Consider the following 12,212-nt stretch of genomic DNA (forward strand, 5'->3'; position numbering starts at 1 on the left):
TTTGGTAAAACAGGGTTACAGGTAATTCAAAGGAACACTAATCTCCCCAAGGGTAACTTTAAGTCAAGCATTGTAATTTAACATAACACTACATAATCAACACTAAACTGAACTCGAAACAGAATAATAACCCAAATTACTGATAAATGACAAATGTTAACATTCCTTCGTGGTGTTCTGCCATGGACACCATGCCTGTTTAATGTTTTTAGTATAGTAGACTCATGAACAGAGATGTTAACCAGTTCCAATGATCCTTCAAGTCTTTAGCTGTCACTCTAGGGTTCTTTTTTACTTCATTGAACATTCTGTGCTGTGCCCTTTGAGTCATCTTGGCTGGATGGACACTTCTAGGGAGAGTAGCCACAGCACTAATTCGTCTCCATTTTTAGAAAATTTGTCTAACTTTGGACAGATGAATATCTAAGCTGTTTGAGATAACTTTTTAACTTTATATAGCTTTATGCAAAGCAGTAATTCTTGATTGTAGGTCTTCCGGGATCTCTTTTTGCGAGGCATGGTCCATATTTGCAGATGCTTCTTGTGAATAGCAAACTCAAAATGTTCGAGTGCTTTTTATAAGTCAAAGTTGCTCTAACCCACACCTCCAATCTCATTTCATTAACTGAATGCCAGGTTTGCCAACTCCTGACTCTATTTAGCTTTTGTTGACATCATATTATTTCCAGCCTACACTGTTAATGTTTGAATGATGTATTCAATATGTACAAGAGCAATACAATAATTTGAGTTATTAGTTAAAACAGATTGTGTTTGTTCATTATTGTAACAGATGAAGATCAAATCAGATTTTAAGACAAATTTATACATAAATGCAGGTAATTCCAAAGGGTCCAGATAATTTTTATAGCCACTGTATAAAAAAAGAGCATGACGTAAAATGTACAACCTAGTCCGTCAAAGTGACGAACATTTTTTATTTAAAGTGCAGTCTCTGCATACAAACTTAATTTTGCAGCCCATGTCTTCAACCACCATACCACAATGTACAGTACAGTGGCTTTTCTATTTTTGTGCTTAAAATTGGATGCAGAACTTGTTAAAAGAACTCTGTTTATTGACCATAGAAGTGGATGTAACACTACTGATAAACACCTTTCCTATAGGTTCCTCTGAGCCCGGAGTGCAATCGTGCCATTATGAAGCTGGTGTACTGCCCGCACTGTCGAGGCCTTAGTTCAGTCAAACCTTGCGTCAACTACTGCAAGAACGTCATGAAGGGTTGCCTGGCCAATCAAGCTGACCTGGACACTGAGTGGCAGAGCCTTATAGGTAAAATCTGAGATTATAAAGGCTGAGATTATATCCTCATACATACAGTAGATGTCTCTCAACAAAACCACGTTGAAACCAGGTGCTATTTGGTACAGCAACAAGCGATAAATCTTTTTTTTGTCAAAATAATCCATGACCACTACAAGCATGCATGCATGCTCACAACGGCGAGGCCAATTGGCCCGATTAACGTGTATGCATGCTGGACGAAGCTGAGTAACAATCGCATTATCTTGGTCTGTTAGTCTGACTTCACAAAATTGGATTGAAAATTTTAAAATTACGATTGACATGACATTTAAAAAAATCTAATTATTGTTTTAGTCTTACTGAAATCTAACTTTTAATGTGCATGTAAATGTACTGCCTGAGCACAGATAAATTATGCTGGAAAATAACTAAACATAGTCTTTGTTTTTCTCGATCAGAAACCATGCTACAAGTGGCCTCCAGTTTTAGTGCCGAGCCCAGTATGGACACAGTGATCTATTCCATTCCTGTGAAAATCTCAGAGGCTGTTCTCACCATGCAGGAGAATATGGAAATCTATACCAGCAAAGTTAGAACAAGAAATTAATCATCTTTTTTTAACTTATGTGTGTGGGTCAGGTTCGGGTGTACAGTGGGGTCCAAAAGTCTGAGACCACTTGTTAAAATGTTTAAATGCTAAAATGATTTTTTATTATTATTATTAATATGGAAGCCCTGAACCGCACTTTGAAAAAAAAAAAATTCACTAGGTGAAATTTTTGTTGTTGTTGTCTTTGTGCCTTCCTGAGCCAGTCCTACAAAAAAAAAAAAAAAAAAAAAAAAAAAATTTCTCATGAATTATTTTCTCTCTAATTGTATTTTTCTTTCTGAATCTTTTTTTCTCAAAATTTTTTTGTTTTGTTTTTACCTTCTTTTTTTTTCTCCACAAGAGGCAACACATGAGCTTTTTCTTTTCTTGCTAGCTAACAATTAGCATGTGGTACCAACCTTGGCCACCAGGTGCCACTATCAGTAAGCATAAAATCTAATGCTTACAAGGTGACAGAATGTCTGTGGTTTTGGATGTTCTCTGAATGTTTTGCAAAGAAAACCATTATCAGAGAGAAAAAAAAAATCAGAGAGAAAAGAAAATTCAAAGAAAAAAATCAGGGGGAAAAAAAACTTTTTCAGAGAGAAAAAAAATTCAGAGAGAACAAAATTGTAGGACATAGGCTCAGGAAGGCACTAAGACACCTAAAAATAAATCACCTAGTTAACAAGATTAACATTAGTGTGCACACTACAACAGGATTTTCACCTAGTGAAATTTTATTATCACAGTGCGGTTTAGGGCTTCCGTAACTGGTATAACAATTTGAGAGAAAAGTTATTTGAAAATTTAACATGAATTTAAAAATGTCTTAGTATTCGTTATGTCCATCTTTTGCTTTAATAACAGCATGCACTCGAGCTGGCATGGATTCCACAAGTATGTGCAAAACCCTGATGATGCATGTTGTCTCAGCATGATTTGAGAATGTTCTAAAGAACATATTTTGTTTCAGTGGAAGCAAGGAAATCTGACCTTTTGTTCAAAAGGAGTTAACATGGTCAGTGTCACAAATGTGCTTACTGTATATTTCATTAGTGACCTAAAATAGTGCAGAATCTTAAATATTTCTTCTACATTTTACACCATAACTTATATATATATATATTTATATATATATATATATATCTCATCCTAAAACTTTGTTTACTCCCAGGTGTCAATGGTATTTTAAGACTTTTGGACCCTACTGTATTGTGTTTCTTGTAAAAGTGCTATTTTTACTGGACTCTGTACTTATCAAACAATTTGTTGTTTATGGTTATATTTATGTGTTTCAGGTTTTTAAAGCTTGTGGTGACCGTGGCGAGGAAGGCACACCGAGCTCAGTATCTGATGAGCCAAAAAAGAAAGCAAGCACAGTAACAGCCCTTGAATACAAACCCAGCCCCAAATCTGCAGCCAGACTGGAGGTACAGGTATGTGTGCCAGATACAAAGAGGGGACACTTTTGCCCAGTCTCAACTTTTATGAGTTTTATACAATATTATTTAAGTGTGTGTGTGTGTGTGTGTGTGTGTGTGTGTGTGTGTGTGTGTGTGTGTGTGTGTGTGTGTAATTCCCAGGTCACAGATGTGTCTAGTAAACTGAAAGAAATGCAGTTGTACTGGATCCAGCTGCCCTCGGCTCTCTGCAGTGGTAAAACAGCATCGACCGCCAATGGTGACAAATGTTGGAATGGCATGGCCAAAGCTAGGTATTACCAAAGTACCTTTAATTCCAGTACCTTTAAAGGGGCCGTTCACACCGAACACCTTTTTAAGCCCAATTGCGCTATTTTTTTGGTTTTGTTTTTCAGCCCCATTTTATATTAGGTGTTTTTAACTACTATGTACTAGCATTAAAATACATACAATACAATGTACTTATTGTGTAACTACATGTTTTCTGCAAAATTCTCGCAGGAGGTAGAGGTACATGTAGGTTTAGAAGTAGGGGATGGGTTAGGGGTTAGGATTGCAGCAGGGTTAGGTTTAGGGCTAGGGTTCAGATTAGGGTTAGTATTTAAATTAAGGGTTGGGGAAGGGTTAGGTTTAGGGGTTAAGGTTAACAGTGTAACTACATCTGACTACCACCCCAGGAGCCGCGAGTTCAAATCCAGGGTGTGCTGAGTGACTCCAGCCAGATCTCCTAAGCAACCAAATTGGCCCGGTTGCTAGGGAGGGTAAGAGTCACATGGGGTAACCTCCTCATGGTTGCTATAATGTGGTTCGCTCTCGGTGGGGCGCGTGGTGAGTTGTGCGTGGATGCTGCGGAGAATAGCGTGAAGCCTCCACACGCGCTATGTCTCCACGGTAACGCGCTCAACAAGCCACGTGATAAGATGCGCGGATTGATGGTCTCAGACGCAGAGGCAACTGAGATTCATCCTCCGCCACCCAGATTGAGGCGAGTCACTAGGCCACCACGAGGACCTAGAGTGCATTGGGAATTGGGGAGAAAAAAAAACAAAAAACGGTGTAAAAACAGATGTAATTAAATGCAGGTACTTCAATTGTAACAACACGTATGTACATACATTGTATCAAAAGTTTATGTAAATGGTAGTAAAAGACACCTAATATAAAGTGGGTCCTGTTTTTCTATGTGAATACGCACTAGATGGACGTCTTTGACCGTTGCATCTTTGTTCAGCATTCCACGCAGGACTGCCGCATTTTTAAAAGACAGCGTTTTAAGTTAAAAGAACTTCAGCTTTTAAAAATGTGTTTTGAGACACCTGCATTAGGTTTCATTGTAGCCTTTTTACCAAAAAAATAATACTAAAAATGGGTAAAACTAATCAGTAGCTTTAACAGTAGCTGACACTGCAAACTGTATCACAACAACAGTTTTGGCAGGGGAAAAAAAGCATATTGAATGTCACAGTTTGTTAGAGTCACACTAAATTCACCAGCCTGGTCTCATGATAATTGCTTGACCATGGCAACATTTTTGAAATTACATGCCGAATTACACATTTGGCTGCAGTTTCCCAGTGAAATGTCCAGCAGGAGGCGCCAAAAGCGAGTGAAACGGTGTCGTTATCAATCAAGGTTTTATGGTGAATATAAGATAGAGGTTTTAATGAATAAAATGGACCTCTCTAACATAAAACTTTAACCTAAACCTAACCAATAGTGTCCTAAAAACACATGAGAGGTAAACAAAACTGACATTCATATCCTTAACCAGTGCCTAAACCTAACTGATAGTGTCCAAAAACACAATGCGAAATCAAAAGCACATTTTCTTAAGCAACCACGTCATCTCTTGTCACTTCTATGATACTCTCGTCTCACGTGTCAGCTTTCATGCTTGACTGATCTCGAACCACGGTTTCCTAGTCTACAGTCCAATATCAAATAAGTGTTTATAAAGTCATAATAAAGTCATAGGGCGCCAGAATGGTCTGAAATGGCCCTGTGTTGGTCTAGATTACATTTAGACAATATATTTCAAATCAGGAATAAAATCTAACCATAACAATAACATAAATTGTGCCTCTATTGCTTAAATTATGCTAAAAACATTACGTTTTTTGTGCTGGTCTAGAGTAAACAAACCGGCAACTGGCCTTTTTAACGGTAAGGCAGGAGTTCCAGTATTGCGTTGCCTCAATCAAGAAGCCGATTGGCTCTTTTTTTGTAAGGCAGGACTTTTTTTATCGTTACAATGCCCCCCATTTATTTGTGTAAGTGTGACCAGTCTCACTGCCTAATGATGTCTTTGGGTATTACACCTTTTGGCCAAACAAATCTTTTCAGTATGTAAGTGGCTTTTCACTCAGCTTGTCAGTACGTGTAATTTGCTGTTAATTTTGATATAATGAATTAATTTACATGGCTCTCAAGGCTAAATAGATCTGCAGGATTGTGATGGATGAATGCACATTATGAATTTCTAAATCATTACTCACGGTCAGTGCTGGCGGACTTCTGAAAACTGCGTCCCTCTCTCTTTTTGTGGCCAAAATTATTAAACTGATTGTTTAGATATCACTGCCAGAGAACTGAAATCCTGTTCCTGAAAATTGATCAGAAGTGATTAATCATTGAATGGAGTTCAGGTGTGTTTGTTTGTGTGAGGAAGGATGTGCAAGTACATCCAAACAAACTGTATTTTCAGTCATCAGTAATGCCTATTAGCTGCATGTAACAAAACTAGTGCTTAAAATACTTAGAATACCTTATCAACTTCGTGTTTTGCATAGGCACGCTCACACTTTTTTAAAATTATTATTCCGAAAATGTTATCTAGTATGAATAATTACTGGCATACAAGCCTGTTTTTTTTTTTTATTCTGCATATAATCATAAATTGTCAAACATAAAGTTGTGCTCAAAAGTTTGCATACCCTGGCAGAAATTGTGAAATTTTGGCATTGATTTTATTTAAGTCTTTTATTTAAGGACAGTGATCATATGAAGCCCTTTATTATCACATAATTGTTTGACTCCTTTTTAAATCATAATGATAACAGAAATCACCCAAATGGCCCTGATCAAAAGTTTACATACCCTTGAATGTTTGGCTTTGTTACAGACACACAAGGTGAAACACACAGGTTGAAATGGCAATTAAAGGTTAATTTCCCACACCTGTGGCTTTTTATATTGCAATTAGGGTCTGTGTATAAATAATCAATGAGTTTGTTAGCTCTCACATGGATGCACTGAGCAGGCTAGATACTGAGCCATGGGGAGCAGAAAAGAACTGTCAAAAGACCTGCGTAACAAGGTAATGGAACTTTATAAAGATGGAAAAGGATATAAAAAGATATCCAAAGCCTTGAAAATGCCAATCAGTACTGTTCAATCACTTAAGAAGTGGAAAATTCAGGGATCTCTTGATACCAAGCCAAGGTCAGGTAGACCAAGAAAGATTTCAGCCACAACTGCCAGAAGAATTGTTCGGGAAACAAAGAAAAACCCACAGATAACCTCAGGAGAAATACAGGCTGCTCTGGAAAAAGACTGTGTGGTTGTTTCAAGGAGCACAATACGACGATACTTGAACAAAAATGAGCTGCATGGTCGAGTTGCCAAAAAGAAACCTTTACTGTGACAATGCCACAAAAAAGCCCAGTTACAATATGTCCGACAACACCTTGACATGCCTCACAGCTTCTGGCACACTGTAATTTGGAGTGACGAGACCAAAATAGAGCTTTATGGTCACAACCATAAGCGCTATGTTTGGAGAGAGGTCAACAAGGCCTATAGTGAAAAGAATACCATCCCCACTGTGAAGCTTGGTGGTGTCTCACTGATGTTTTGGGGGTGTGTGAGCTCTAAAGGCACAGGGAATCTTGTGAAAATTGATGGCAAGATGAATGCAGCATGTTATCAGAAAATACTGGCAGACAATTTGCATTCTTCTGCACGAAAGCTGTGCATGGGACGCTCTTGGACTTTCCAGCATGACAATGACCCTAAGCACAAGGCCAAGTTGACCCTCCAGTGGTTACAGCAGAAAAGGTGAAGGTTCTGGAGTGGCCATCACAGTCTCCTGACCTTAATATCATCGAGCCACTCTGGGGAGATCTCAAACGTGTGGTTCATGCAAGACAACCAAAGACTTTGCATGACCTGGAGGCATATTGCCAAGACGAATGGGCAGCTATACCACCTGCAAGAATTTGGGGCCTCATAGACAACTATTACAAAAGACTGCACGCTGTCATTGATGCTAACGGGGGCAATCCACAGTATTAAGAACTAAGGGTATGCAGACTTTTGAACAGGGGTCATTTCATTTTTTTCTTTGTTGCCATGTTTTGTTTTATGATTGTGCCATTCTGTTATAACCTACAGTTGAATATGAATCCCATAAGAAATAAAAGAAATGTGTTTTGCCTGCTCACTCATGTTTTCTTTAAAAATGGTACATATATTACCAATTCTCCAAGGGTATGCAAACTTTTGAGCACAACTGTAATTAAATAACCATTAACAAAATATGAGTGATTGAAATGATTATGGAAAATTGATTACTCTGCAGTTACCTCCCAGAAGTTATGGGCGATGGGCTGGCCAATCAGATTAACAACCCAGAGGTGGACATTGACATCACCAAGCCAGACAGGACTATACGTCAACAGATCATGCTGCTGAAGATCATGTCTAATCGCTTAAAAAACGCCCTCAATGGCAACGATGTGGATTTTCAAGACACAAGTAAGCTGCTTAAAATGCTAAAAGTGTAAATCTGTGAGGAAAAAAAAAGGACATTTCGGAAGGTTTTATTTTTCATTTTATTTTTTTAAAACTTAAATAATATTTTAGAAATATGTGTAACCCAAGTAATGTACTTAAAAGTAATTACCTTAATTGAAAGTGAGTAACTAATCTGATTACAAGAATGTAAAATGTACTATGTTACACTACTTTCTGACCAAAAATAACTCGATTACAGTAACTATTTTTGTAATCAGATTACACCCAACACTGTTCATGAAAAACTAACAGATCTTTTTCTGAGTCATTCATACAACGATTTTTACATCAATTTTTCCACACTGAATAATTTTTATGGTAAATTTAGCACTGTTTTAAAGACCCCATGAAATCACTTGACAAGCGTTTTTTACTTTTCTTGTGTTTACGTATTTCCAATCGAAACAGGACGTTTACGGAGGACATATAAAAGCGTTTGTCCATTTTTTTTGGCCATGTTACGCCATACACCATGATTTGCTACTTGCTGGTCCACTGAAAGTGGTATTAGTGGGAGGGACATTCTCATTCTAGAGGGTATTTGATTAGACAAAAATCTGTGTAGTGCGGGATGAGTCATCAATATTTTTGGTCCTTTTCCTGGAAGAGAAAGACTGTGAATTTTAAATGTATATATCTACTTAAGGTTAATTTTGTCAACTTTTAAGAATACACTTGCATATAGGTGGCTTCAAAGCTAATAGACAAATCCACAAACACCCATTTTGATTTCATGGGGTCTTCAAGATGGGATAGAATTGCAGATCATGTCATTTGCATCCTGAAGTATGCTGTAATTTCACATACATATGCCATAACAACTGTTACTGTTTGTAATCTATTTTGCACCCAAGTATTCATCATCTTTTTCCATGATGTGCCTCTAGGTGACGATTTCAGTGGCTCAGGAAGTGGTATGTGTGCGGACCACCTGTGCATCCGTGGTAGGCCACCAGTCTTTGGGCCGAAAACTGACAGGCCCAAACTTTATGCCTATGGGCCTGAAAACAAAAGGGTCAAAGGTCCCGGAAACCAGATCCAGCCTTCTGTCATCTTACTGGTTGTGTTACTTGCGAGTCTACTGCTGAGACGGTAATGGAGACACAGTACCGCTAAATTGAACTTTGGGATCTGGGTCAGGAAATTTGGATAGGGTGGAGACAGGACATGGAATGTTAAAAATAAAAAATAATAGAAAAAAAGAGAAATGGTGAGCTATTAAAATTGCCAAAAGAAAAAATGAAACCTTGTGAGTGAATGGACATTTTACTTCCTCTGGGATAAAACAGAGGCATGAATATAGCTGGAAATGGAATGGGGTTTTTTTTTGTGTGTTTTTGTTATGTTTTGTAAAACACGTCAGATTTTAAGCGCTGACTTGTTGCATCAATCGACATCTTGCTTTTTCTACCTTTGAATGTAAAAAGATGAACTGGAGAGGAAGAATTCTGATTTTAATTCACAATACGAGGTTTTCAGCCACTAAGCGACTTACCCACAATTCTTTGCTCATAAAGTCACTCATTCACCAACTACACTAAGTCACCTTGTGGTTCATTTCACCATACTTGAGTTATGCAAGGTCATTTTTTTTTACAAATGTTCATTTAGTCTAAAATATTTCACAGAGAACCATAATTAGGTATGACTAAAGGCTCAAGGGGCTGTTCAAACCAAACATGTTTTTCTGTCCATTTGCTGTTTTTCAATTATTAATCCATGTAAACATATTCTAGATGGACGTCTTTGACTGTTGTGCCACGTCTTGCTTTTTTTTCCAGTGTCTCGCACAGGAGTGCGTCAAGCTAAAAGAACTTCAATTTTTAAAACGTGCCTCGAAATACCTGCGTTATATTTGTCTAGAACATCTAGCGCTCTTTTAGAGTAAGAACTTCTACCATTTTTAGCGCAATAATGTCTAGTGTTTTTAAGTGCAAGAACAGCTAACATTTTTTTAAGTGCAAGAACATCTAGAATTTTTTACTGCAAGCACGGCTAACATTTTTTTAGCACAAGAATTGCTAGCATTTTTTAGCGCTGTAATGTCTAGCGTTTTTAAGTGCAAGAATGGCTAACGATTTTGTTAGCGCAAGAACATCTAGCATTTTTTTTGTGCTGTAACGCGTTTGGTCTCAATGGCCCCTAAGTCAGTTCTGTTTTACATTACAAAAATATATTAACTTTGGCATGAACATGAATTGAAATATAGAAACACTGACTATATAAGAAATTATGTGACAAAATAAAATATAAAATGGTGGTTTCTTTAACTGTGATTCATCATGAAAGGTTTAGATAGTGAATTTACATACACAATGTCTGCAACAATTTCATCCGATAACAAGCTGCATTAACGGGTGAATCTCGCGAAAATTTTCCAGGTCATATTTCACCAAAAAATCAAAAAGAAAGAAAATAAGAAATTATATTTTGCATAAAGAAATAGTCACAATGCAAAAATCTTAATGGTCCTCCAAATAGGCTTCACACTATACAGTTGGGTAAATAACTTGGATAAAAAAGTAATCCACTACAAATTACTTATCTAAAATTGTAATTGATGGGGAAAAGTAATCATGTTACTAATTACTTTTAAGTTACTTTCTAAAACATTTTTCACAGAAGCTTTTGTTTTCCTGTCAACAAATTCAAATGTCAATCGTTCCATACACTTGCGTTTCTTTCTTACAATGACTCCTTACTGTCATTGTTATTTGTTATCACAGAAACACAAATGTTTTCTGTTTTAAATGTATTCTATGTTATTTTAGAATTATATGTATCCCAAGTAATGTACTTAAAAGCAACTTAATTGAAAGTCAATTTAAAGAATTTTAAATGCGTGACACTACTTTTGACTTCAAAAGTAATTCGATTACAGTAACTAATTATTTTGTAATCAGTTTACACCCAAAAATCACTAAATATGAGTATTTTTTCCTATTGATTTTAGGGTAAAATATGACGTAGTAAGAGGACAACAATCTCGTTTGAGATGCTCTTGTCTGAAATTGTTAATGTACAACAATAAATGATAGAAAGACAGCTAGGAACAAAATATTTGCTGCACTCACGCTGATGCAAACCATTAACTTGGATTTAGGAACTGTTGGCTCCGTTATTGCTCAGAGCAGCACAAACTTATATCTGGAATGTAAATTTTGGAATTCATTTTGTATGAGCACTGATGGCATACTTACGTGTTAATAAGAAGCATGTGTCAGCCTTGAATGAATTGATTTGCCTTGAATGGAATTTTATTATTAGCCAAAGCTCATGCGAAGCAGTCATTTACAGAATGTACCATTTTAAAATATAAACACCTGTCACTTTCATGAAATAAACTCATTACAACAGGCATTACAACAATTTTGATTCCAGAGAAATATGATTTGGACAAACATGAGAAAACAACTCTTTGAAATGATTTAGACAAAAAGTTAATATCAGCATCTAGTCCCTAACTGTTACATTTAAAGATGTGAAACAAGATTGAAATATCCTTTATTCCTCTTTTGTCATCTTCTGAGCATCTTCTGAAGTGTAATTACCACATTACTCTTTTTTTGATACACAACTGCTGTTCAATACATAAGGACTTGGTTTTGTCAAATAGGTATGATATGTGAAGCAAAAATGTAAAAAGTTGTGGAATGTAAACAAAGTACCTGAGATGTAGTGTACGGTCTCTGTCACAGGAAGGTTAGTTTTTGTACTCGGTTGTCCGGTATAAATTAAAAGCACATTGTATACTCTTAGTCGAACGAATGACTCATTGAATGGCCGTTGAGAAAGGCCTTAACCTTAATGTGTTCCATACAGTATGTCAGTGACAGATTGAGCACACGCTCATTTGAGCATATTTGAGGAATACCGAGATGTGTGTATTGGGAAAATTAATTTGTTATATTTTTAGCACTAGCATTTTGATTTGAGGTTTGGATTTGTAAATTTGGTCTGTTTTACGTAAATAAACATGCACATGTTGTTCAAACAAAACGGGCTTTGCCAATCTAAATCTTTTTGCATAATTTTGATGTTTATGACCAATGCATTGCAATTTCCTTACGCAGTATTTTTGTCTTGTTTTTCAGTAAAATATCTAAACATCCCTAAAACAAGATACATTTACTTGAGAA

At 36.7% G+C, this 12,212-nt stretch overlaps 1 protein-coding gene across 1 annotated transcript in view; it reads left to right on the plus strand.

Moving 5' to 3' along the window:
• The window catches only part of LOC127437928 (glypican-1), a 54,730-nt gene extending 42,518 nt beyond the window's left edge, over positions 1–12,212 (plus strand). Inside the window, exons 4-9 of the mRNA XM_051693096.1 lie at positions 1,128–1,293; positions 1,725–1,855; positions 3,157–3,294; positions 3,442–3,572; positions 7,859–8,034; positions 8,961–12,212. Coding sequence (XP_051549056.1) covers positions 1,128–1,293; positions 1,725–1,855; positions 3,157–3,294; positions 3,442–3,572; positions 7,859–8,034; positions 8,961–9,169 — 951 coding nt within the window. The 3' untranslated portion in view covers positions 9,170–12,212. The remainder of the gene's footprint in view (positions 1–1,127; positions 1,294–1,724; positions 1,856–3,156; positions 3,295–3,441; positions 3,573–7,858; positions 8,035–8,960) is intronic.

Source organism: Myxocyprinus asiaticus, chromosome 49 (assembly GCF_019703515.2).
Source record: "Myxocyprinus asiaticus isolate MX2 ecotype Aquarium Trade chromosome 49, UBuf_Myxa_2, whole genome shotgun sequence".
NCBI classification, from domain to species: Eukaryota; Metazoa; Chordata; class Actinopteri; order Cypriniformes; family Catostomidae; genus Myxocyprinus; species Myxocyprinus asiaticus.